Source organism: Podarcis vaucheri (assembly GCF_965113315.1).
Source record: "Podarcis vaucheri genome assembly, chromosome: 15".
Taxonomy (NCBI): domain Eukaryota; kingdom Metazoa; phylum Chordata; class Lepidosauria; order Squamata; family Lacertidae; genus Podarcis; species Podarcis vaucheri.
This window is the reverse complement of record NC_138753.1, coordinates 30,378,552-30,406,170: the sequence shown is the minus strand read 5'-3', so window position 1 is coordinate 30,406,170 and position 27,619 is coordinate 30,378,552. Positions and strand designations below refer to the sequence as shown.

The window sequence follows — 27,619 nt, the reverse complement described above, 5'->3', positions numbered from 1 at the left end:
TGAAATAGAAATGATATTTTATTCCTCTTCTCATGTGGGTTTTGGGACACAACACAAAAATGCAAGTCCTTTATCACAGCAGCACAGCAGGGTTGCCTATTTCAGATGAAGACACAACAGTGGGTTTGGCTTTCAGAGTTACAACACTTTTACGGCTGGATGGCTTTCTACCAGGTGTGTTAAATGGCTGTTACCAACTGCACACTACAGACACAACGGAGAGGCACATGGCAACAGACGACTGGTGGTGTACACACAGCAAACACTGGTGGAGGGGGCAGAGCAGGGTGGCCCGCTCACTCATTGGTGTGAGCAGGAGATGAGACCACCTGGGTGGGAGGCAGGTGGCCCCAAGCACAGCATTCGCACTGCCCTGCACAGGCATTCCCAGTGGCCTAAGTCCATCAAGGTCGGAAACCAAAAGTTGGCTGGGCCGGGCAGAGAGTGATCCTCCTGGGGCTAAACTGTGCTGACTGAGACAGGGGCCAAATCCCTTTGCAAATCCTCACTGTCCCAGACAAGGCAGAGGAGAGGGATTCCCTCCTTCCAGTGGCATGGAGCTGACTTGAATCGGTCATGGGGGCAGGGGCTCAACCTAGCACTGGAACAAATTTAACAGCTGAATTTGCACATGTGGCTGCGTAAAGCATTGTGGAAAGACAACCTGGTGGTGATAAATTGATGGGGCAGTGATGGGGTGGAGGAGGCTGAGCTCTGCAAAAAATGCTCCTGCCTTTTGGTGCCGTTTCGGCCCTGAGACCAGGAGCAATTGCACACCATGGCTCCAGACAAGCCTGTGTGAAGTGAGGGTGTCACCCTTCCAAGGCTTTGCAGAAGAAACCTGGAAACTCTGCAGATCTCCCCACACAGTGGCATGGCTGGAGGGGGCCGGAGGGCAGAGATTTGCAGAGGCAGCACTCCCAGGTAAACGAGGCAGTGCTCCTAGTCACGTGTGGAGTTGGGAAATGAGAGCTCTCCCCTCACCCCTGGCACAGAAATAGCTCCCTTTTCTGCCTCCTTCTGCTTCACCAGAAGACACTGGCATCTTCCCTCAGGTTGGCATCACAGTGGCATGGGCAGGGGGCTCCTCCTCATCGGCCTTGCTGAGTATTGGTTGGAGGCAAGAGAGGACACAGCATTTTTCTTATGGCGAGGGGAAGGGGACTGAGGGGGGCAGGGCTGGAAAGAGAAAGTGAGCTGCTCTTATGGCTGAACACTGCACATAATATGCATAAATATCCTGGGCCAGATTCCTGCACCCTCTTCTCTCCCCCAGCCCCACTTCATTGCTTTGGCCAGCATCTGAGGTCATGGAAAGGTACAAGGAAGAGAAGTTACCCTATGGGGATATTGCACAGGCTGAAGGAACCTCCTTTCTCCCTCTCCAGGGATGGAGCATCACGTCAAAACAGCATGAGGGAAGTGAAGAGAAACAGACTCACACGACAACATCGAACTGGAGGCAACAGTCACCACGGATTAACATTACACAGGTGGACGGTATTGGCAGTAGTTGGGGGTGGGGGAGTTTTTTAAAGAGAGAACCGATGTTCCAGGACACAGCCCAACATGGACACAGAGCTGGCAGCATCTCCCTGCAAGGACCCAGGCAGGTCCTTCGCCTCAGCCTCTCTTCACATTGTTTGCATCTGAGGTCCGCTTGTCCGTTGTCTGGTCTCTAGATCTACAGGAGAGAAAAAGGAAGGAAAGGAGGGATGGCAGCCTGGAAATTCCAGCTTTGCTGGCGGTGGAGCACAAGGGGGGGGGGGGAACACGCTGCCTTTCTAGGAAGGGGCCCAGATTGCGAATGCTGGTTGTGTCTGACTTGCGTGGTTCAAGATCAAGAGATTGCATCTGCTCGTTTATCTTAAAGACACACATTAGGAGAAGAAGCGGCAGGCAGCCGCCTGTGGCTCCCACACACCTCTGCTTGCAACAGCCTGCAAGGCCATTTCTTGGCCGGCTGCCAGGAATTTTGCATTCACAACTATCAGTCACTCAAACAACTTGGCAGGAGGGGGGAACCCAAGTTCAAGGAAAATACCATCTGCATGTGAGTGTGTCTCTGCCTTTGAGAGGGACAACATTCAACACAGAAATCAGGCTTTGCAAAGGCAGAAATCTGCAGCCACTACTGGGGCTTAGATCAGGCCTCCATAAGGAGCTCAAAAGGAACATGTTCCAGCTCCTGGAACTGGGGCTTCCTCCTTGCTGTTCATCCAAGGCTGCTCCTGCGCCCCCCCCCCCAGCTCCACCCAGCAGTCTCTGGGAAAGGGTCATGGGGGGAGGTGGGGGTTGATGCAACTCCAGTGTGGGAGGAGTACTGAAACATTTGCACCCCCATTTCATTTTTTTCTGCTTTAATTGGCAGAGTTGGGAGACAGGGCAAGAGCCCACTGGGAAAGGAGAAGCTGTAATTAGTGTTTGTTATTTTCCAGCTCAGGAAGGTTTCAAGCCTTGACTCTAAGGATTCATCCAGACTTCCTTTTGCACAGCCCTTTCCAGGCACAGCTCCATGTCCATGTGTTTCCCTTTATTGTCCAGGCATTTCCCCCAGAGAAACTCACATCTTACTGCTGAATCACAGCAAATGGCTATCCATAGAAAACCCTGGGGTGTCGCTGGTTTTGTTTGTTTCAGTATAAATGCAATAAAAAATAAACGAGCAAGAGAAGAAGCAAAAGAAACCCACCCTCAAGAGATGCTGCCCTCATGTAGCCAAAACTGGGGAAAGAAGCCAGAAGCCCTCTCCAATTCTCAAATCACTGTAACCACATTCCACAGAACAGAAATACGGTGAAGCGGTGTGGATGGGTCAGCCTTCTGCCCAAGCTTCAGTCCACCCCATTGGTATTGCCACCCCATGCAATGCCACACAGCACTCACTTCCTCTCTGGAAAGCTCACCTCGTAATTTCTGTTCAGTTCTCTGCTTTTTGTGCTCCTGTTGCTGCAGAAAAGAAAAGAAAAAAGACCATCTGAAAAATGTCACTGACTCCTCCATGTACATTTTCTCCTTGTAAGGAGCACTCAAGTAAGCTGCTATGTCGGAACACAATATCTGACCACCCACTCCTTTTGGTCTGGCATCTCCCACTGCCAGACAAAAGGGACAAGAGAGTTTTTGAAGACGTCCCAAATGCCAGGCAGGGAGAAACTATTTCCCATTCAACCAAGAGTTCCTAGAAAATTGGCCATGCAGTTAAAGTGGTCTGTCTGCTTCTGCAAACCAGCACTGCTGTCACACAAAGCATCCTGGCTGCTTCCTCTTGCAGCCAAGACTTCTACGCACAAAAGAAACATTTGAGCAGACTGCAGGCAGAGTCAGGAATTCAGAGCGTATCTGAAGCGCTCCTTCAAAAGCACCCTTGATCAGGTGCCAGGAGGCTCTTCCCCACGCAGAAGGAGGAGGGACCCTCAGGAAGCTTCTGCACAGCAAATATGAAAGGCCCTTACCATTTGAGGCAATCAAATTCTCCCCCTGTGCCTCCTCATCTCCAGGAGCCCTGCAAAGAGAGACAGAGAGTGCAGTGGGATGGCCAAATTGCCTCATGCCCCAGCTGGGATTAGGGGAGCAGGCAGGGGCCCATGAATGGCTGGTGTTTCTGGCCACAGTTCTGTAAAGACTGTTCTCATGTATTTTTTCCATCTTGGGAATCTATAATTACAGTACATTTACAATTTAAAGACACCTAAGAGAGACACTACCAATCTCAGCCTGCCTGAATCTCAAGGCCATCAGCTGTCAAGGCAACTCCTACAGAGACACCTGAAACTACCTTTATACACAGTCAGACCATTGGTTTGGATTTGATATCCCGCTTTATCACTACCCTAAGGAGTCTCAAAGTGGCTAACATTCCCCTTTCCCTTCCTCCCCCACAACAAACACGCTGTGAGGTGAGTGAGGCTGAGAGACTTCAAAGAAGTGTGACTGGCCCAAGGTCACCCAGCAGTTGCACATGGAGGAGCGGGGAATCAAACCCGGTTCACCAGATTACGAGTCCAGTGCTCTTAACCACTACACCACACTGGCTCTCTGGTCTCCCAAGCGTGGTATTGGCTACACTAACTGGCAGCAGCTGTCCAAGATTTCAGGCAGGGGCTTATCCCATCTTCTAGCCCTACCTGGAAACGCTGCCTGGAAATGAACCACAGACTTTCTGCATGCAACACAGATGCTCGAACACTGAGTTATGGTTTCTTCCCCAAATGTCTTAAGGGAAAGTACAAGGATGCTTTTAACTTTGCTCCCTGGGTCTAAACTGGATGTGACATGCTGGCCTGTAGTTGCCAATGCAAGAAAAACAGTCTTGCAGGCTGAGGTGGAAAAGGAAGAGAAGTTGGTGTGTCTGGAATTTTGAGCAGAGAGATCAAAAGTTCTTCTCTCAGCTACTCCTTCCAAGGCTGCTTTTATTTCAGTCAAAAAACACACACTTGATCTAAGCTGGAGGAATCCAACTAGAAGGTTGCAGCCACTGTGGCCCTTGCTCCCTGGAATAGGATGTCATGGTATTTCAAGTTTCATAGGAGTAATGAATGGATGGGGGTGGGGAAGGGGCTGAGGAGAGAGGTGTCACCCAGACGGAACCCGAGGATCCTCCATGCTGCCACATACCTTGGCTTTTGGTTGAAACTGCACCTACATCTTCTGCCTAGGAAAAGAAAGAGCATGCCATGAACGTGGAACCAGAACCACAACAAAGGGTTGCCTCTGGAAATTGGGCAGATGTCCCTCCAAAGCATCATTGGGCATAGTTCCCACCAGAGCCCTCCTCAGTGGCAGGCTATCTCCGTGCTGCTGCTGCAGCCCACTTCATCCCATGGTGGTGTATCTAAGGAATTCTTGGGTCTCTGGAAACTGGTGAGAACATTTGGAGCTCATTAGCTGAGCAACAGCTCATCCTCTGTCTGCAGGAGCAGGAACCAAACCACTCCTCTCCTGTTCTTGCTACCCAAGAGAGAAGAGGGAGAAGAAGAGAGCCACAGCTGGGATGCAAGGTCTGAAACTGCCTCCTGAGTAGGCAGGTTTCATTTAGGCTGTAGTAGAGGAACTGAAGGTACTGCATGGGAGGAGGGGAGAGGGAAGAGGTGCCACCCAGACGGGGCCTCAGTGTCCTCCACATATGTCACCACACATCTTGGGCTTCGGGCCAGTGTTTTAGACTGACAGCAACTTTTCATATTCAGAGCAGCCCTGTCCCTCGCGGCAAACTTAGGCGGCGCTGTTCAGGCCAAGCCATTTTGCTGCTTGAGGTGTAGTAGATTTGGCACCCACAAGCCAAATCACACAGCAGCCAAGGGTGGCCAAATGATTTTGGCACCAGAGGCAGAAAATCCCAGAGGTCTGCCTTCCCCTCCTTGAGATTACACAATATGCAGCAATAGCCCATTAATAAGCTGACAGCTTGTTGCCTTTTTATGACGCCTTTCACTCTGCCGCCTGAGGAGGCTGCCTCACTCTACCAAACGGGAGGGCCGCAGAGAAATTTGCAGACTCACTCAGTATAAGGAGGATCCCCACAGTGAAGAAGACCACAGCGAAAACCAAGCCACCAATCCGAAGGGTCTGGTAGTCTGGAGGGGGAGAGAAAAGGAAGATGCTGCCCGATGCTGCATTTGCAAACAGGTCGCAATGCCCAGAAACACACCACACAGGAAAGGGTGCTTAAAGATGCTCACCATAGTTAAAGGGGTCTTTTTCCTTCTCTTGATCAGTCACTGGAAATAAAAAACAGAAGAGCCCCATGAATATGAATCCGTCCACAGCAAAATACATGAGAATCCATTTCCCCCAATATGTGTGTGTGTGCATTTTCTGGGAAGAGAAACTGGGGCTTTTGCTACCTGGGGCTTAGGGAGTAGCCAATGGAGCGGGAGAGATATCAAGAGGATTTATTTCTGTAAGTGAATGCTTTGCAGGTGTTTTAGCTTTGAAAGCCTGATTACATACCCACGAAAATTAATTCAATAGTACAAATACCCAAGTCACCCGAGGAGATAATGCTTCACCTCAACGCTTTCATCACACAGAGAAACAGTGGCAGAATGAACCTGTGTGTGCTCCTAAAGGCTCAAGAGGCAAAGACCTCTCCCGAGTGCCTTGCCCTGTTCTCTTGAAGAGTCTCTTCATCAGGTGGCCCCTCACTCTCCAGGGATGGCACTGGCAGCAACCTCAAGCAGAGAGCAGTGGGTAGGGGCAGCTGTTTTCATGAGACCCGTTCTCCCCACCCATCCAAGACTGCTACCTACCATCCACCAGCATCACTGGAACCAGCAGAGAGCAGAGAAAGATCAGCCCCGTTTCCATGGCTGCTGGGGAGGAAGAGAGAAAGCAGAAAGGGGGAGCAGGCAGTCAGACCAAGGAAGGGCCAATGGGAGATGTGTGGCAACAGGGCAGTTAGCACTGCAGCAAGTCAGCCCACCCTCCAACCTGTGGGATGTAATCCTTTGGAGCAGTCAAGCACAACATTTCCTGTTTGCCTAGAGTGAACATGCATGGGGAATGTTGGTCCAGCCAGTTGAACTTCCTGTTACACCTGGCTGGAGCATCCTTCCTTTTGCATGTGACTAGTAGGTGGGCATGACCTTTCCATTGGGTACCATTGGGGAAAGGGTGCCATTGCGGCCACCCCTCCGGGACGCACAACCCTGGGATACATGCCACACCCCCAGGATGCGCGCCAGCCATGCCCCCGACTGTTCTCCGCTCCGGGGGCTGCAGCATGTTGCTCCACCACTGGACCTTTCCAGACCTAGTAAAAGACCAAGTCACATAGCCACCTCCCTTCTTTTTCATCCTGCCTGATTCACCTGGACTGTACTGCTGGCTGTCAGCCAGCAGACCTTGGTTATCTCCCATTTGGGGTAAACCTGTTTGTACATATTTGTAACTTTAAGCCTAAAGCCTGCCTTCAGGGATCACATTGTGCTCTGCCTGATCATGAGGAAAACTTCTTTTTGTTACTTATGAATAAGACTGTTGGGTCTTTATTCTTTTAGGAGGGATTCGTGGGATCTTACCAGGAACATATCCAATCTGGGCAAGCCAGATTGAATTGCTTATTGTCTTAAGAGACTCACATGAGTCTGCAACCAGCTTCTTGCTGTGTAAAGGGAGAATGCACTCTGCTGTATAAAGAAACTTGCTAGCGCAAGTTGGGAAGGATTATATTAATCAATATATCCTCTCCCGTTACCCACAACATTCCCACACAACCCTGTTGCAACTCATTGGGCCCATTTTGTGTTGGACCAGGAATCCTGTGACATCCCCCACAGTGGGAAGATCTCTACTAAATTCCCTTGGCAGTTGCCTCCCATCTTTTCCAGAGCAGCTGCCCACTCACTGCCCAGGAGCAGCACATGTCACCCTCCAAATGGGCTTGAAGGTCGGTGGCTCAAAGCCCTTTAAAGCCAAACTCTTAAAATATCACTTAAAATATACAGAGTAGCAGAACAACAGCACAAAACGTGAGCTTTTAAAGCCTGTTTAAAACAAAAAAGCAAATAGGCTTGCCTTGTCACAGGCTGACAATCCATAATTTGGTGGGGGAGGCATTGCCGAAAGGGCTTTATTCTGTGTGTCTGCCAATCTAATTGTGTTCATAGGTGAGCATCTCAACAGGTCGTCCAAAACAGATCTTAAAAGTACAGGCTGCATTGCATTGGTGGGAGCAGTCCCTAAAACCATCTGAACCCAAACATTTAGGGCTTTAAATGTCTTGAAATGGGCTGGGAATGTGGGGAAATGTGCAGCCAAGACCACAACTGTGTAATTGCTAGAGAGTCACAAACGGGGGTATGATGTCACATAACCTCTTTGTGGTGGAAAGGGAACAATAGAAAACTTAATATTCTTCTTCCTCTCACTGCACACAATCTTCTTCTTACTTACAATGGGATAGGTTGCCAGCAAGCTCTCTCCAAAGAACACACACCATTTTTGAGCTGAACAATGGGCTCTTGTAATTTTTAATTATATTAATTGCCTGCCTGATTTTCATCACTGTATCTATCTGGCACGTCTTTTGGCTTGAGTAAACTTTATATTTTCTTCTTTGCCTAAAAGAGGCCTGAAAGTGATTTCTTTGTGAAGAGGGAACTCAGATGGGAGATGGTCCAAGTCTGCCTAAGCACCCCAGGGATAACATAACAATTCTTTTTAGAAGGTTGCACAACCTTGCCTCCGAAGCTTCTAAAGATAAGCTGCACATGGATGGCGATTTTTAACTCTGCTGAAATAAGTATTTGCAGAAGTGAAAAGCAGGATGATAAATAAGCAATTAAATATCCTCTCCTATCCTCTAAAATCCATCCAACAGGAAACATACTGTTGGCCTGATAACTGGTGCAATATAGGCATCATATGTCCCATTATATGTCCCACCCAACCTTCATCCTGTACCAGTTTTGGTTTCTGAACCATATTCAAAGACAGCCTCAGATAAAGTGTATTGCAGTAGTCTATAATGCACGAATAAAGATGACAAAGCCCAACAGTTCTAGATAGGGTCACAGCTGGTGCACCAATGGGAAGGGAGATTTACCTATGAGGTTCTGGATCTATTTCTCCCCCATCTGTAATCCAGGCCCAACTCTGTGCAACAAAATTTCACACTGGTGCTGATCCTGGGAAGTTATCCTGAATATGGGATTGCCCTTTATTGTATGAAGGATAGATGCTGTCCCTGTCTGCAAACAGAGCCCCATTTGCTGCCTTGGTAACTTATGGCTGAGGTTAACAGAAGCACCAGAGCCATCAGTCAATGGAGTCTTTCTTCACAGGTCAGAAAGCACCCAGCAAACTCGTACCTTGGAGCGCTGCCACTCAAAAGGGGTATAGTTCTCTCAAGTGCCCTTCAGGTAGCCAAACCTTGTGTTGCATCCTGCAGATTACTCAGGGCCAAACTACAGTGGTGCCCCGCAAGACGAATGCCTCGCAAGACGGAAAACTCGCTAGACGAAAGGGTTTTCCGTTTTGGAGGTGCTTCGCAAAACGAATGTCCTATGGGCTTGCTTCGCAATACGACAATGTCTTGCGAGTTCCTGCTGGTTTTTTTCCTCCCCCCCCCTTTTTCTAAGCCGCTAAGCCGCTTATCAGCTGATCCGATAAGCCGCTAAAAGCCGCTAAAAGCCGCTAATAGCGCTAATCCGCTAATCCGTCAATGGGCTTGCTTCGCAAGACGAAAAAACCGCTAGACGAAGAGAATCACAGAACGGATTCTTTTCGTCTTGTGAGGCACCACTGTACTTTTAACGTGTCTGTGGGGTTGTTGTTGTTTTTTTAAAAAATAATACAGTCGTACCTTGGATCCTTAACACCTTGGTACTTGGACATTTTGGCTCCTGAATAACACAAACCCGGAAGTGAGAGTTCCAGTTTGCAAACATTCTTTGGAACCCGAATGTCCAATGGGGCTTCCACAACCAATCAGAAGTCGCACTTTGGTTTTCGAAAGTTTTGGAAGTCAAATGGACTTCCGGAAAAGATTCCGTTCAACTTCCAAAGTATGACTGTAGTTCTTTTATCACTGGGGATAAGGAGCGCTACAGCCATGACCAGGACTTCAGCCCTTTCCCTCTCTGTCATGGTGTTGACAAAAAAATACCAAAAGCACCATCTGCTATTTGTGTTGGGAGGAAAGCTGTGAAAGAATCTCTGGTCTACCCCCAAATGTCACCACAAAAATATAATGCAGCTGGAACACATCGCCCAGCCACAACACTAACACACACACACACACATCAGCATTTCATGCCAGGTCTGCAACTGAGAGGCAGTGTGCCTCTGAGCATACACAGCATTCCCTCCTTGCCGCCTTGAATGTAGAATCCACCTTGGTAATTAAGCTGTATGGCTATATATAAATAAATAAGAAAGGTAATCACAATGCACCATGAACCCGTGTGTGACGTTTCTCTTCGGCAATGTGGCGCTTCCTTTGCTGGGCAGGTAAGGAGTCCGTAGGGGACTTCATTTCATGACCTGCAGCACACATCCTGCCTGGCTTACCAATACTCCACCCCAGAGCAGAAAGGGCTACAGGCAAAGAAGAAGCAGGTCCCCACCTATGAACTTCTTCCTGGGAGCTGGACAGAGCCACTGAGCTAAGCCTCAAAAGCCATGGATGCAGCATCCAAGGCCCAACCAGCAACCTCCCTCCCTCTCCAGCAACAGAACAGGCACTGGGATGCTTGGGGCGTAGAGGGTCCTTCTGCCTGACCACTGACTCAATTCAATTCTGGGCTGCATCAATAGGAGTATAGCATCTAGATCAAGGGAAGTAATAGTGCCACTGTATTCTGCTCTGGTCAGACCTCACCTGGAATACTGTGTCCAGTTCTGGGCACCACAGTTCAAGAAGGACACTGACAAACTGGGATGTGTCCAGAGGAGGGCAACCAAAATGGTCAAAGGCCTGGAAACGATGCCTTATGAGGAACGGCTAAGGGAGCTGGGCATGTTTAGCCTGGAGAAGAGGAGGTTAAGGGGTGATATGATAGCCATGTTCAAATATATAAAAGGATGTCACATAGAGGAGGGAGAAAGGTTGTTTTCTGCTGCTCCAGAGAAGCGGACACGGAGCAATGGATCCAAACTACAAGAAAGAAGATTCCACCTAAACATTAGGAAGAACTTCCTGACAGTAAGAGCTGTTCGACAGTGGAATTTGCTGCCAAGAAGTGTGGTGGAGTCTCCTACTTTGGAGGTCTTTAAGCAGAGGCTTGACAACCATATGTCAGGAGTGCTCTGATGGTGTTTCCTGCTTGGCAGGGGGTTGGACTCGATGGCCCTTGTGGTCTACTCCAACTCTATGATTCTATGATTCTATGACTCTGCTGCCCCGCCCCAAGCCTTCCCCCAAGCCTCCTCTTGCACTGAGAGTCACAGCCAGGGCCACAGAGGAGCAAACCAGTTGCCCTCAGGGATGCATGTGACAAGCACATGGAAGATAGCCCCTGAAAGGATTTGATGCATTTGTCACCAGAGGATGTGGCAGTGGTGGCTGTTGCTTAGGGACATGCTAGACAAGACAGCTAGGTTCACCTGTGATCAGACCTCTCAACAACCACCGAATGGGAACAAGGACTCTGGCAGAGAATATTAATGCAGACAATATCATATTACAAGAAGTTGTGCAATAGAATGGCAATCTTATTGGATGCTCAGTACACATTGAATACTGTCGTGCAATAATGAAATATTGGGAAGGCTGTCTTAGAAGTAATATAGAACTAACTGAAAATTATTAAAATTAGATGGGAGAAATATTAATTTATTAATGCAGTATTGTTTTAACTAAGTGGTTCCCTATATTTTGCAAATAGGTTTATCATTGTAAAGACCCTCTAGAACACGGGTAGGCAAATTAAGGCCTGGGGGCCGGATCCGGCTCAATTGCCTTCTAAATCCTGCCCGCGGACGGTCCAGGAATCAGTGTGTTTTTACATGAGTAGAATGTGCGCTTTTATTTAAAATGCATCCCTGGGTTATTTGTGGGGCCTGCCTGGTGTTTTTACATGAGTAGAATGTGTGCTTTTATTTAAAATGCATCTCTGGGTAATTTGTGGGGCATAGGAATTCGTTCATTATTTTTTTCTTCCAAAATATAGTCCCGTCCCCCCCAAGGTCTGAAGGAAAGTGGACTGGCCCCCTGCTGAAAAAGTTTGCTGACCCCTGCTCTAGAATGACTTTCCTGTTTTGTTTGCTGTTGTTGTGATTCGTTTCATCAACGTGAAACATAGAACGATAACAATTTATGGAAGATTGTAAAGATAAAATACAAATCGTGTTTAAATTGTATAAAATGGTTCAGGGCAGCCCTTTCCAGGTATGGGGGGGTGTTTTTCCACACCCAGGCACAGCATCTCAGCAAGTGACCACTGGAAGCTGTAAAACGGGTGGGAAGGAGGCAGAGAGAGCTGTGGAAACACTTCCTAGCAGTTCAGCCTAACAGTTCAGCAGGGGCTGCCAGCTGGATGCCACCTGTCCAAATGCTGCAACGCCAGATTTGGGTCTGCCTGCTGTACCTTGAAGGGCAGCCACTGAGCTGGGCAAGTGGCTGGAATCTGTTCCCTTTGTAAACATGTCCCTGAGCCGGAGCTTGCCGCCAGCTGCATTGCATGGGAGGAACAGCAGCAGCCTGCTCCGGGGATGGTAATAACACAGGTGCCCTTGCAAGTGCTGGTGAGCGGGGTTTCATTCTGCACAGCAAGAGGAGCCCCAAGGACCTCCTGTCTGCAATATGGGCATGTTCTGCTGGGAGTCTGCTTTCTGCTGCTGCACCTGGAGAGACCTTCTCTCAGCCTGGGGAGCACGGAGCTGTTCTTGGCTTCAAGGCTGAGCAGAGCCCAGTCTGGAAGGCTCCCCACCAGAGTCTGGTTCTCTTGCTCCACTCAGCCCTTTCTGCAGCAAGACAAGCACTTCTCCAGCCATCCTTGATCCCCGAGATTAGTCAAGTGTGCCAAGGGAATCCTGTGCAATAAGTCACCCATGAAAAGGATCAGGGATTTTATTTAAAACATTCAACTTTCCTGTGGAAGTCCCTTGGGTAACCTCATAAATGGCAAGAGCCAAGATCAAGCCGCAATGAGAACTACCCAGTGAGTCAAGTGTGCTCTGTTCCTACTGCTATTATTCTGCTGTCTAAATTGTCCATCCAGTAGTCTCTGCCTTGAGGACAGCAGTCGATCTGGGGACTAATGCATCATTTAGCAGATCTATCATGCAACAAGCCGTTTTCTTTTGTGATTTCTCCCTCCTCCTAATGGCCAGACATAAAACGGCCTTTGAGCAAGATCAAAGAGTGAGATAGATACTCTGCCTGTTCAGTGTTGCCTGCTCAGCTGCAGTCCTCAGCATGAACTGGGCCTCTCCTCTTCTTAAAAATTAACCATGAAATCCACGAGACCTCTCCCAGGATTCCTCTCCAGGATGGAGATGGAGGGGTACTGTGGGATCCTGACCATGACTAGAAGCCACTGATAGCCTCCCTCTGACCAAGAGGACCCCATGGCAAAGCTTGTCATTGAAGAAATCTTCCCCTCAAGTAATGATCAGCCAGGCAAAACCAAGCTTCTTGCTGGTGTGTCTCAGAAAGTTCCCCATGCCAAGGGACTTGCTTCCAGCTTCCTGCACCCAGCGTGCTACAGAAAGGGCATCTTTCCACACAAGCCATTTCCTCTCCCACATGCAAGGACCCTCCTGCAGGAGAGAAGAGGGTAGGGGTGGGGCACCAGCCACCACTTTGTTGAGCCAGCCACAGATGTCAAGGAAAGGGCTGCCAGCCTCCACATGCTGCCCCAGCCCTATGGCAGGATCTGGCATGCAGCAAGCAAAGAGAACAGTATGGCCGCCTCCTCCTCCTGCAGCTGATGCATGTAATCCAGCTGGAGAAATATTTGGGGTGCTTTTGTTTTGCTGGCCAATAGTTCCATCATTCATGCGAAGAAAGAGATTAATGGAATACAAAACTTAACACAGGCTTTTCACATTTAGGGAATTTACATATGCAAATATATCCATGCACGCTTTAGTACGCAAGCATGGATTTCATGTGCTAATCAGGCAGCTGCTTGCTCAACCACAAAGCAAATACTCAGCAAAAGTTTGCAAAAATGCTCCAAAGCAGTAAAGCAAAGACCTTTGATAAGCATCTACTGGTGAGCAGCATTCGAAGCTGCACTGCTGGGTCACTCGCCCCAAGAGAGAGGAGGCCAGGGTGGGTGGGGAACTGAAGAACACACAGGGCCAGCCCAAAACAAAATGACGTCTTTCCCTGGTCCAGACACCATCTGGACTGGTAATTAGTGAAGGGGTGTCATCCTCCACTGCTCCTGACCTGAGACAAAAGGCTGAAGAAGGGAGCCCAGGTAGGTCGCATGGCAACAGACCAGAATGGTGGTGGTGATGGGGAGACGAAAGGGGAACAGCTGGGGGCCACCTTCCAAAATCCCCAACTGAGGAAGTCCCTTCAGTCTGCCTTATGGCATTGCACAAGGTCTGAGGTTGCCCACCCCCACACTTGACCATTCATGACTTCTACACACCAGTACTGCACATACACAAGGGCACACACCTCAGTCCAAGGTGAGCACCTGCTCCCATTCAGGGACTTCAGCATAAAGGTGAGTGTAAATAGCAGCCTCAGTCCTTTTGAGGGTTCAGGGCAGCCCAGTCAGAACACCATGGACTCCATCCTTTGAAAATGGGCTCTTCATTCTGTGTTTACTCGGCTATAATCATATATTTCAGCCACACACAAAATCCGCCCACCAGGCTAGAGGGCAACATACCTAGTGTTGGATTTTAACCGGAAGGGAGGGATTTTATCAGATAAATGAGGACATTCATCTCATCTCAGTCTTCTTTAAAACATGCATCAGAAAATGGACTTTTAGGATTGCACAAACATTCACCTTTACCTTTTGCTTTTAAGTTACCCCCGGTGCACAGCAGAGGCAGCCAAGCTAATCCTGCACCTCAGTCTGTAGCTTTTCATGATGGTTTCTGCAAGTTCTGCTGCCTAGTCACACAGATACACTCCCCACCCCCACTCTCAGTTTGCCTGCCTGCCTCCCCTCCTCCCTCCTAAACCAATCTGGACGACCCAACTTCAGGATTTGTTGTTGACTCATTGGCTGTAGGCGTCACTTTTCCTTCGTATCTGATTTTTCAGGGTGTAGAAGAAGGCAAGGCAAAAATGGAGGCCAGCTCTCTGTCCACAGATTATGTGAACCCCGGTTAAAAAGAAGCATCCAGGTGGCAAGGGTCCGGCTTTCCCCAAATACAAATACAAACACCAACACCCAACCCCAAGGAACAGACAGACTTTTGGCAGTTCGTCTGTCACAGATCTCCCCCAAACCAACCCCTTTAGAGAAGAGTTTCTCTGCCTCAAGCACATCGCGCCCTTTTCTTCATCCGCCCCTTAAAACAGGCAGAGCCCAAACCCTGCATTTTCTGCACCCTAAGAAGAGTGGAAATTCATCTCTGCAGCTCAGCAAAGGAGAGAATGTCAATGTTGCCCATCGTCTTCCCAAAGCCACCCAGCCCCTGCTAACATCACAGCTTCCTGTTCTTGTTAAGGGGCCTGGAGGCATCTACCAAAGATCAAACCTGGTTAAAATCATGGTACTGCCCTTGAGTCTTGCCTGCACAGCTTAGCTGCCTCAAGGGGGAAAGGGGGGGTGCATGTGTGAACACAGGCAGGGATGTCACTTTGCTTCAACATCAATCAGGCTTCTAGTGTGAGGGAGGTTTTTTCAGTCTTCTGCTCCAGAGATTCTGAACCCGGCCTGCACTGTGCCTGACAAGTGCTTCCCGCCACATGAATGCATTCCTGGCAGGTGGAGTGAGAGAGAAAGACAGAAAGAGAGAGACCCCTTGGCTTGCGGTCAAGCCCGGCTGCAGGAGCAGTGGAGTGGGGGAAAGCACAACACCCCAACCACCAGTGCAAATGCCATAAAGAAAAGGAGCAGCAGTGGTTTGCAATAAGGTGCGGGTGGCGCTGTGGTCTAAACCACTGAGCCTCTTGGGCTTGCTGATTGGAAGGTTGGCGGTTCAAATCCCTACGATGGAGTGAGTGCCTGTTGCTCTTCCCCAGCTCCTGCCAACCTGGCAATTCGAAAGCACGCCAATGCAAGTAGATAAAGAGATACCACAGTGGCGGGAAGGTAAACCACATTTCCGTGCACTCTGGTTTCCGTCACCGTGTTCCATTGCACCAGAAGTGGTTTAGTCATGCTGGCCACATGACCTGGAAAGCTGTCTGTGGACAAACGCCAGTTCCCTCAGCCTGAAAGTGAGATGAGCGCCACAACCCCATAGTCGCCTTTGACTGGACTTAACAGTCCAAGGGTCCTTTACCTTTTTACCTTTTTTTAGTGCCACAAGGAAGAAATAAGAATAAAACACCTTGGATGATAATTCAGAGTGGAAAAGTCACAGGCACCACCAGAAACATCAGTGATAGTTTGTTGTCCATTCTGCACAGAAGGACTGGCTCTTAAATATTGGATGCTGGCTTTTAGGGGGCATTTTGCCATCCCAGTTTTGACTTGACAGGCTTGAAGGCTGCAGAAAGCCCCCTGTTCCCACCTGTCAAGACCCTCAGGCTCCCCCTCCCAGGATCGGCCTGTCCATGGGGCAGACTGAAGCTGCTGCCTCAGGTGGTAGAATCCAAGGGGCACCTCCATGGGAGCAACCTCCCACCATCGCTGGAGAAGCCAAGAGTAGCAGCTGTGGTAGCTTCAAGAGTCCCGCAAAATCAGGAGGCACCGTCTCATTTTGCCTCAGGTGGTGAGATGGGACAGGCCACCCATGCCTCCTTCCCTCCCACTACCCTAAGGGATCATGTCCTAACCTATCCTGGAACAATTGCCAGATCCATTTGGAGATGCTTCTCCTGGGCATGGAGGGGGTTCAGCTCATCAGACTGAAGTGCACATTGCAAGACAGAATGTGGCAGGCCCCCAAAAGCATAGCTTGGCCCATTACCCACCACCAAGTATCTTAGATGTGACTTTTGCAAGGCTTAGCTGCCTTTGTGGGGAAAACAACCTTGGAAGAAAGCACACAGGAACATTCTTAAAGGGGTGGCCCTTCATTGGAGGGTGGGTGGAGCCCTGGGCCTTTTGCACCATTCCACAGATCTCCTACCCCATCCTCACCCTACTTTTTAAAAAATGTATTTGTCAGGGGTTCAGGAGCAGAGACGCAGAGAAGGGAGGAAGCAGAGAGCGAGGGGGAGGAATCCGAAGGGAAAATGAGTGATGATGACGACCCGAGATCTCCAAGCCTAAGCAGTGAGTCAGAGGACTCCCAAAAGGGAGCCCCAGTGAGCAGAGCAAAGGGGGGATCCGGGGGGACACCCCAGGAGGAAGGGAACAGAGGAGATTCAGAGAGTAGCAGCTGGAAGTCGGGACCCACGCTCAAGACTGAGAGCAGCAGGGAGGAAGGTAGCCAGGCATCGGGTTCCGGAGGCTGTCAGCAGGAGGGAGGGCACGAGTCAGGGGTGGTCACGCCCTCCTCAGAGAGCGAGGCAACGGTTAAGAGGAAAGTAGAGAGTTGGGCGCGCGCGCCAAGTTCAAATGCAGCGGAAGCTGGAGCAGTAAGCAGCCCGGAGAGTGAGCCAGGTCCTAAAGCCCGCCGCAAGGAGGCAGAAGGATCAGGGGGGTCAGCGTCAGAGGAGAGTAGAAGGGAGGAGGCCCAGGGGGGCAGAAGGACCCAGAGACGTAGGGAGAGGCGAAGGAGGTGGAGCAAGGCTAGGGTATTAAGCTGGTGTGCAAGAGGCGGGGACTCAGACGGGTCTTCGCCGACCTAGGGCAGAAGGTGTAGAGCTGCACGCTGCAGTTCGGAAATGAAACCTGTAACTTAATAAAGACTCTTATAAAGTGAACGCTGGCGGACTTGGTCCTATGTGAGCTGGGACTGGGTGGCAGCCCTGACAGTATTTTTATTAAATATTTTCTTGATTTACAAAAGTATGTGCAATGTCTCTCTCTTGGTTTTTTCCCCCATGTAACATTTTTTACAAATCAGTTTTATTTGTTGAGGCATTAGGAAGAAAAGGGGGAAAGAGGTGGGGGGGAGGATGGGGGGGTCGGGTAACGATGTTTCTATTTTACTTAATATATGTGAGGTTTTGTGTCAGCGTTGCTTGTGTAGGTTCTTTGCTGTTCACTTGTATTCCTTTGGTTGTGAGAGAGGTTGGGGTTGGCCTAGGGTGTGGTTGTTCGTTTGTGATTGGCTGTGGTGGTGTTTGTTTTCATGTGTGAGTGGTGTGTGTGTGTGTGTGTTTTGGATCAGGTTAGCCATATTAATTTATATGCTGTTGGTGGATTTTTGTCATTGTCTTGTTGGGCTGTGTGTGTGATAAAGGGGAGCCATACTGGGCTCACCCCTTTTTAAGCTTTAAAAATTATTTGACCTTGCTTACATAGGGTGCTCTCTGAAAGCTGACCTAATTTACATGTAAACATGCAAATTAGCATATGCAGATTTCATGCAGATTTTAATCACAGGCTTGTGCCTCAAGTCTTTTAAGGGCCTAGCAACAGCCCTGGAGCCTAGAAGATTCTCTTGCTTGCTTGAGCAGAGAGGACGTTCCTTATTATTGTGGTTTTTTCCTCCGCCTGATTATCAAAATATGTGAGCCTGCCTTTGTAAACAAAAGCTCCAGCTAGCACAAAATGTTGCCGCTTGCCTGTTGACAGGCTCGAGTCTCCCTCTCATGCAAAGCTCAGCTGCTGAGCACCAACAGGACCATAGCCAAGGGGTGTGAACCCCAAATGTTTACAGAGGTACAAAAAATCTATAGGAAAAACGACCAAAGGAGCAACCTGACTCCACAACAACAAATAGTGAGGACTGAACATGGTCAGTGGTGGAGAAAGAATGTCTCTTGGGGCCAAGGCAGGGGGTGGGGGAGTGGAATGGAGCTCCTTGGGAGGGGGCTGGCTGGCTGGCTGACACACTGAACTGAAACACTCCACAATTCATGGGAGGTCTCAGTTGTACCACCTCTTTTATTTTAAAGCAGCTGCACCAGCTATTCATTCGTTTCTGGGCTCAGTTCCAGGGGCTGTTTTTGACACTTGAGACATTAACAGCCTTGGACGAGGATCCAGATATCAGGGAGAACATCACTAGCTGCCTCCTCCCACACAAACTTCCCCAGAATGACGACTGCATTCCTGAACTTATAAGGAGCAAGCCCTGTTCTAGTTCTAGTCCCCCAGGGGGACTTGCTTCCGAGTAATCGGATTGCACGGTAAGTCCTACAGACAAAAAATGATGCTTCTGATTCCACTTTGCACAGAAGCCACATTTGCCTCTGCAAGCAGCAGGGCCTTTTTAGTTAAAGCCCCAACATTGTGGAACACCCTCCTGCAAGAAATGCTTGTGAACCCCTGTCATCTTTCCATAGGTTTGCTAAGACTTCTTCAAAAGGCCTTGATTCGGCTTCTCTGTTGTAATTTTTGTAGCAGACAGAGGTGCCGAGGCAGCAAAAAGATATGGGCAGCGGAAACGTCTTAACACTTACAGTCCCCCTATCCTATTATCATCAGTGCCACCCGGTTTGTGATTAACTGTGGTCGGTGGTGAGGGTGAAGTTTGGAGTCTTTGTAAGACCACCCACCATTTCAGGCAGTGGGTGACATTTTTCACTTTGGGGGACAGGAGCAGAGAAGCATCCCTATTTTGTTGTTGTTTTGATGCATCTATGATTGTGGGAGAGTCTAGTCCCCAGGTTTGAGATTGGGGGGACGGACATAAGAAAGCATACCATATTCTCTTAGAATTCCTGAAAGCAAAAGCCATGGGTTCTGTTTTCAGTCAAGCATATGAAATTCAAAAGACCTTCTCTTCAAGGTAAGGAAAGCACCAGGGGAAAGAAGCAAACATCTCAGCCTCTGAAGGTCAAGCGTTATGAACACTGCAAGATGTTCAACTTACATTACTGTGGACCAGAAGCTCCCAAATCATTGCAAGTTCTCGGATGTGGTCCCTAGCTCCAGGAGATGCTATCCTGTAGATTAAGATCATCCTCACCAGGAGAATTGTCTGAGCTCAGTTAGGAGATCCATTTGATTCCCACTAGCTTCTTGATTGCTGCAATTTTCTCATTTCTCAAAATATATGTTTATAACTCTGCCTACCAACCAAACCCACTCTCAGCCCAATAAATTCTAGCCTTTACTTCTAGGCAGTTCTGGATATTTGAGTCTGCACATAAATTGTCTTCCTTGATGTATTCATCTGCACTCAGAAATCAATGTTCAAAATAAAAGACAGGTTTTATGAATTTAACATCTAATTACCATCTAATTAGAGCATGGCACAAATTGAAGCCAAACAAAACAGTATATGCAGATGTACATTGACATTATTCTGATAATTTACAGAGGGTTTGCTGTTGCAGCAAGAACATTAAAGGGCTTGTCTGCACCACAATTTACTGTGTGCTTGAATTCCCATTTAATTTGTGTAATCGACATGATGTTACCCTCAAACCACACCAACCTTGATGTTTTCCTGCTGTAAATTCAAGTTTACCCAATATGAAGATAATCAAATAAATTGGGGGAAATCATGCTCCAAACTGTTCCACTCAGGGTCGCAGATGATTTGCTTCAGTGTTTTTGGGTGGATGGATCTATTGTCATTTTCTGCTGCTCCCTTTTCCATGCCTACCACTCCCACAACACTTTCATTTCTTTTCTGGCTGTACTTGTAACTATTTACGGTGTGGTGTGCTCTTAAATAGAGGGGTGGTGGTTGCTTTCGATCCCTCAGATTTGCACAAAAACAGAAAACTGTACAAGCAAACCACATTCAAAAATTCTACACTATATATATTGGGCAGCAATCTGAATATGTGTGTGTATATATATATATATATATATATATATATATATATATATATATATTTGCTTTCATTTCTTTTCCAGCATGCTAGTAAGGCCAGGTGAGAGCTCAGCCTGTTTGTTTGTTTGTTTGTTTGTTTGTTTGTTTGTTTGTTTGTTTGTGATGGACTGGCTGGATGCAGAGGAATGGAGGGAGGCACCAACTTGGGAACCCCCCAGGGGAAGAAAGCTCAGAGCCAGGGGATTGGTGGTGGGACAATGATGAGTGGTCAGAGGGAGAAGACTGGGAGGAGGAAGCATTGAAAGCTGAAGAGGGTTCAGGAAGAGGCTGGGGCAAAAAGCAGTCCGGATTCAAAGGCAGGAAAGGAATGGGGGCCAGGAGACAGAGGTGAGGCAGGCTGCTGAAGAATCCAGGAAGTCTCTCCCTCCTGTTGCAACCAGATCCCATCCTCCCTGGTCTCCCAGAAAATGTAGAGGAATGAAGAGGCAGAGCAACGAGAGACTAGATGAAGGAGCCTGAGATTGCTTGGGAAGGACCCAAAGGAAAAGGAGTCTTAGGGAGCAGTGGAAATAAGAGGACCTTCCGTCCTCACAATTGCTTCATAGGGCCAAGACCCAGTGGAGGAGCATATGCCCGTGCTGCCCAGGCGTGGTCCCGAGGGGGGTGTGGCGCGAAAGGTGCCCTCCCAGGTGCAGGATAGCTGCTCAGGTGCCTGGAGCAGCGTGCGCGCCCAGCAGCCGGGAGCGGAGCAAGCCTCCCATGGCGGACATTCGGCGCGCCACCCACCTGTGACTCCCAAGCCTCCCCCAAGCTGTCAAAATGAAGGGGGAAGGGGGGAATGCCACTGGCAAAGCAGTGCAAATCCTTCCCTTACCCCAATGGCTTGGGAGTCACAGGCAGGCAGGTGGCACGCCAAACGTCACCCCCCCCTCATTGAGGGCACCCGGGGCAGTTTGCTCCCACCGCACCCCCTTTCTACGCCCCTGCCAAGACCTACTGGGAAGAGTTGCTGTGATCACTAGGCCTGTACCGTTTTGGTTTCTTTGAGTAAATAGTTAACTTCACTGACACATTGCTAACCTGCTCCTGACTGTGTGTGTGTGTGTGTGTGTGTGTGTTTATTCTTATCTGCACAAAACAAGAAAACTACACAAGCAAATTTACAATTGCCTGACCATATACTTTTGCACACTCCTTGTGTGTGTAGGGTAGGTACGCAGGTCAGCTACCTGTGCACATGCCCTGTCAGTACTTAACTAGCATAACAGAGTCAACAAATTAGAAGGCAAGGACAAACACAGAAGGGAACACCTACTGGTGTGGACTGAAGTTGCTTCTCATGTGCAAATCCAAATGCATGTGGGTGTGAACTACCTCAGTCTAATTAGAACAGGGGGAAACGGATTAACAGCAAAATTATGCTCCAATGTGGACAAGTCCAAAGAATCTTAAAACAGTGGCAGGGAACATCTGCGGCTGGTCTCCAGATGTTGTTGGACTCCAACTTCCATCAGCCTCAGACAGCATGGTCAATGGTCAAGGAAGGATGGTGGGCTCTGTAGTCCAGCGACACCTGAAGAGCACCGGTTCTTAAAGACTCACAAATGTTATTATGCAGGACTTCCGGAGGCGGCGCCATCGGCAATGGCGGATTCCCTCGAGTCTTGAGGGAATTGCTCCTCGGAAATCGGGTCTTGCCGCTGCGGCGAAGTGGGGACCCTATCGAAAACCACAGGCGGGTGAAGCCTGTGACCGTGGGACTCGGCGGGCACCTTCAGCGCACTCCCAATTTGCAAGGGAACCCTGCAAGGGGCTCCGGAGCAAAACGGGGGTTTGACGCAGTGCTGAGAGTCGATCGCTACTTCCGTGGAGTGAAGCTGCGCAGCTGTTGCCGGAGAGCGCTGACCTTTTTTCCTGGGACAATTCGGCTATTAAACAACAACCCGTGAGTAGGTCAAGCTTTAAGATTTCAAGTTAAAAGAAAAAGATGGACTAATTTGGCACCGAAGCGGCAAGGTGTAAACAGGAAGTCCACCTTCCGTTTTGTATATAGATCAAAGCAAAGACTGACTAAGTTAAGACCGGGAGAGGTGCGTTAAAAGATTATTTTATCATGTATCACAGCTGTGGTCAAGGGTTACTGTACTTATTTTGCATTCCTGCAAGTTATAAATGAATGGCTATTAAGTACATTTTGCATTACATTTCCTCTGACCCCCACCCTCCAGTTGTGTATATTCCTGTACCTGAGGATTATGCCTCATGCATCTGCTGAAGTGGAGACTACAGTTTGGCAGTAAGCAATGTATCACATTCTGTTTCGAAAATGGTAAAACTGTTTTCATATATTCCATAATTTTTTGCATAAGCAGTGTAAGGATTTCATTTAATTCAAAGTCAGCTTGTTTTAGCGATTGTATTGAGCAATCAGCATCTAACATTTTGCTTATGAAGTGTCTGAACTAGGAACTAGGAATAGAAAATTTGATTTAAATCAGTTTTTGTACCCTGCCAGCTCAAGCTCGCTTCCAACACACTTTCTGGGCTCTTGTGTTGTGTGTTTAATGTCTCCTCCTAACAGCTGCTCTGAAAGTTTTTCTTTCCTGTACCCCAAAATTGGGATGTGGCCTGAAGGAACATGATGGAACAACATTGCTGAAGCTAAGCTGATCCAAGGCAGGTCTGTGCCTGGGTGAGGGATCTCCTGGGAGCCCCACAAGTGATCCTTTGAGCTCCATGGCAGAAAGGTGGAATATAAATAAATGAAATACAGAGCTGGATCAGTGCTGGTAGGCCCTGTCCATCTTCTCATCTCTCCATCTGTCATCTCAGATAGTGTACTGTCCCTCATTTAAACTTTCCCATTTTCTTTCAAAAGGATGCTCACTCCCACACACAGGAGGGAGGAGGAACCAAGAACAGTAGTGTGCAAGCCCTTATATAGACTTTTGAAATTGCTACCCTGTAGCTCAAGACTGTAAACCACAGAGCCTAGGACTTGCTGATCAGAAGGTTGGCAGTTTGAATCCCCGCGACAGGGTGAGCTCCCGTTGCTCAGTCCCTGCTCCTGCCAACCTAGCAGTTCGAAAGCACGTCAAAGTGCAAGTAGATAAATAGGTACCGCTCCTGCGGGAAGGTAAACGGTGTTTCCATGTGCTGTACACCGGCTTCCTCAGCCAGTAAAGCGAGATGAGCGCCACAACCCCAGAGTCAGTCACGACTGGACCTAATGGTCAGTGGTCCCTTTACCTTTACCTTTACCACAAGACCACTGCCCCCATACATACTTAGTTGGTCTCTAGGGTGCTACTGGACAATTTTTTAATTTTTAAAATTTATTTCAACATCACAGAAGGGGCAGTCTACAGCAGAATCCTGTCTGGCAGGAAACCTGTTAATGGCTTTACCTGGACAGCCTGGCTTTACCTGGACATTCTTTTCTGATGATAAACACTTAATTCCTGGGTCCAGGTCACAGACTCACCCTATTTATACCCAAATGTGCCCTTAAGGCAGGATTTGTGAGCACAGAGACAATGGAGAGGCTTTTCCCATTTCCATTCAAACTGCAGGGGAATATCTGAGGTCACTGAAAGAGTCAAAATGGCTTATAATACTTTCAACTGAGCATGCCCAAAAATATCAGATGTGTATTCCAGTAAATTGAAGCTAGAGTGCAGTAGTTCTGCGTCTACGCCAGAAGAGCTGGGTGGATCAGGTCAATTGTTCATCTAGTCTACTATCCTCTTCTCAAAGTAGTCAACCAGGTTGACTACTTCAGGGAAGCAGGCAAACAGGACACAACCACAAGAACACTTTCCCCTCCTGCAGTTTCCAGTAACTGGTAGAAGAATTACTGCCTCTGACCATGGAAGACAGCACAGACACCATGTCTAGAAGCCATTGATAGGTTTGTCCTCCAGGAACTTATTCCTTCACATCATGTCCACACGCAAGCCAGCACAGACATAACGTATTTTTCCGTGTATAAGACTAGGGGTTGTTTTTTTTACCAAAAAAATAGGTTTAAAATTGGGGCTCGTCTTATACACAGGTAGTGCTGAGGGGTGTTTTCTTAATTTGGAGTCCCCAAAAACAGGGGGCATCTTATACATGGGTTGTCTTATACACGGGAAAATAGGGTGATTATTAGGATACAGATTTTAGAAAGTCAGCGCTTCTGATTTCAAGGCCTCACATCTTTTAAAGATCTGATAACTCACAAATTGCTATCATACATTTCACCCAGTCATTTAATTGCTTAATTGCAACGTGAGCCCCAGAAAGAAGACAAGCCTCCCTCTTCTCCACAAAATGGTGGCAACCATGACTCTCTCAGGGGCTCTTTCGGGGCATCTCCAGAGAGTGGCTCCCCCAGCAGCTAAAGCCCATCCCGGTCAGAGATCAGATGTGTCTCCATTGCAATGGCATTATCTCAGGCAGGCAGGCATCCACCTGGCCTCCCCCACCCCACAGCCTTTAACTCTGCCTTTTATTGCAGCCCGCCCCCTTCCATCGCTCTCTCTCTCTCTTTCTTCATTCAGCTGGTTTTTGTTTTCAAAAGCTAGGAGAGAGAAAGCTGAGCCCCCTCCCTCCACCAGATGATGGAGGCCAGATGATGCCAAGGAGGGGCTGCCCGGAGGGCGCATGCGCACAGGGAGGGAATTGCGTGGAAGTCTCGAACCACTTTGAAAACATTTCTTCATGTTGCAAAAACCAGATCGGCCGCCCCTCCCTCGGCCCTCCTCCCACAGATCCCTCCCTCCTGCAAAATTATGCCTGTATTTTGCAGAGGGACAACCCCCCCCCCGAAAAAAAGCACGAAACACCTCCCTCCTCTTCCTCCTCCACCTCCATCGTTTCTCTTCTCATGTTGTTCTAGATAAACAAGGTTTCTCCTCCGTCTACCCCCCCCCCACTCCCGCCCAACCCCGACCATAATGGCTTCCTGTAGTTCACGTTAAATCCCCTTCCAAACGCCCGAATCATCCCACAGTCAAGAAAAGTCGCCTCGCAAAGGGGAATGCAATGCGTTTGGAATGCAAGTCTGGATTTGTGTTTACCAGAGAAAAGAATGAGGAGAGAGGGGTTGGGGGGCCGGGCGGTCGTCGTGGCCGGATGAATCCAGGCGCACGGCGGAGCGGCTTACTGGGGGTGGGGGGAGCATAGATGGGGGGCGGCGGAGGCGGACAATGCGCGAAATTGCAAGCTGTCAGATAGGATTCCATCCACGAGCAGGGAGGGAGCGGGGAGAATGTAGAGGTTGGCCGGGGCGGGCGTGGGGGGGGGAGCGACTAGTCAAGGCAAAACATCCTCCTATACTTATGTGGGGAGATAACTGGTAACTAGGCAACCCACGGAAAGAAGAGCCGTGCTAGCAGGTGGTTGGCACGGCAACAGCAAGGCCAATCACAGCCGCGCAATGGACGGGTTTGCAAGACAGACAGACTGCGGGGCATGTGTAAGAAGAGCCACAGCGGTGCCAACAAGTGGGGCGTTGAAGGGGGGGGGAGGAGAGGGAGATGCAGCTGGGGAGGCGGGAGGGAGCGCCTGGCGAAGGTAGGGTGACGATGACACTGAGCTCCCGGGAACTCCCGCTGAGCACCCAAAGCAGGCATCGCAAGCCCCACCACGCAGCAGGAGGGCGCCGGGTGGGTGTGAGCGATGCCCGGGCGCCGGAGCAGAGTCTTGCCAAAGAAGCCGCCCTCTCGGCCCATCTCTCTCCCGCGCCCAAAGTGTTGGGCTGCACTTAATGCTGGTCTGAAGGGAGACGCTCTGCGAATGCTCAGAGGCTCGCTCCTGGTTATTCCCTCTCTCTGTCTCTTTTATTTATTTTACAGATTTGATCCCCAAAATCCCAAGGGGTGATAAGGGGGCAACATATTTAGGAGCACATGCCGCCCCAGGTCGGATGCTTGTTCACTCAGGACAGTTTTGGCCTGGCGCGGACTGGGGGTGGGTGGGGTGTCCGTGAGTGGGAAAGCCCCGGGGTGCTATGCCCAGGAACGGGAGGGAGCTGGTGTACATTTGGAAGGGCTGCCGACGGGCAGAAGGCTCGAGCGGGACCCGTCCGGCTCCTCGGGGCAGAGACCCGTCGAGTGCGAGGGGAGGACGATTCGGGCGGGGCACGGGGGGAGGCATTTGCTCCCCGGTCACGTCTCCCGCGGTGCCTGGAAGCAGCCCGGCTGAGCTGGGCGGGGAGGGTCTTCGACGCTCGCGACGACGGAGCCCATCAGGCAGCCGTCGGCCGGGCCGGTGTCTCCTGGAGTGGGGGCCGAAAGGCTGCGCTACGTGGCTACCTTCCCGTCGGGGGCCCCGCTTACCGGGCAGGCGGCGCGAGGGCGAAGGCGGCTCTCGGGCGTCTGGCGGGGCGAGGCGAGACTGGGCTGCAGGGGGGCCGGTCCGACGACGAAGGCGGCGATGGCAGGGCGAGGGCGGCGCGCGAGGCTGGCAGGCTGGCTTAGGGTGTCTCCTTTCCTTCGGGCGCTGCTGCGCTCAAGCCCGCGTCCCCTCGTGGCTGGCTGGGGCTGGGCGTGCCACGGGCTCGGGCATGGCAGGGCTCGGCTGAGAAAGAGGGAGGGAGGCGGGGGGGGGCGAGCTGCGCGGAGCCGGGGAGGCGGCGCTGGCAGACAGACGGAGGGAGGGAGAGCGAGCGAGCAGGGGCGAGCTGGGGGGTGGTCTCTCCGCCACCTGCACTGATGTCAGAGCGTGTTTCTGGACGCAGCCCCGAGACCGCCGGTCTCCGTTTCGGAGCGGCCAGCGACTGCACCGCCTGCCTGCCTGCCGCGGTCTCAACGAAGCTCAAGCAGACCCTCGACGCCATGCCAGCTGCCTGGCGGTGCTTAGGAGGAAGGCAAAGCGCTCTGCCCATGCTCAGCGGCGCCTTCACCGCGATTGCAACTACGGCCAGCCTTGGGAGGACTTGGGTTGTTCCACACTACTCTGGAAACGGCTCTCTCGCTGTGTCTCCCACCCCACCCCGGACCTCGACGTTTCATGAGAGTACCGCCGGTCCAGCGAGCTTACGTCGAGCACCAGAAGCCTTGCCGCGCGGACCCTGCCTTGCTCCCTCCCTCGTCCTGACTGGGGGGGCTACAGCGGGCCAGCAGCATCAAGTGGCGACTTGCCATTGCGTGTCTCTAACCGTCGGGAAAGCTGGTCAGCTCTGGAGGCGGGAGAAGAGTCTCCGGCAGGGCAGCCTAGTTTTCCGTCGGGGACAGAAGACAATGCGATTCTCCACCTCTTC

The 27,619-nt window shown here is 50.0% G+C and overlaps 1 protein-coding gene across 2 annotated transcripts; it reads right to left on the bottom strand.

The window, feature by feature from the left end:
- On the bottom strand, positions 1 to 26,969 carry LOC309519591 (FXYD domain-containing ion transport regulator 6-like). Of its 2 annotated transcripts, none has more exons than XM_082200743.1 (8): positions 26,697 to 26,969; positions 6,252 to 6,314; positions 5,682 to 5,720; positions 5,502 to 5,576; positions 4,618 to 4,654; positions 3,456 to 3,505; positions 2,907 to 2,949; positions 1 to 1,684 (listed from the first exon to the last, which is right to left on the bottom strand). In XM_082200743.1, exons 2-7 carry the CDS (start codon positions 6,307 to 6,309, stop codon positions 2,921 to 2,923), a joined length of 288 nt encoding a protein of 95 aa, XP_082056869.1. In that variant the 5' UTR covers positions 6,310 to 6,314; positions 26,697 to 26,969; the 3' UTR covers positions 1 to 1,684; positions 2,907 to 2,920. The 2 variants fall into 2 exon arrangements, with proteins under 2 accessions (XP_082056869.1, XP_082056868.1); XM_082200742.1 differs by having other exon boundaries at positions 6,252 to 6,311; positions 26,697 to 26,968.
- Between the last annotated feature and the right edge of the window lie 650 nt (positions 26,970 to 27,619).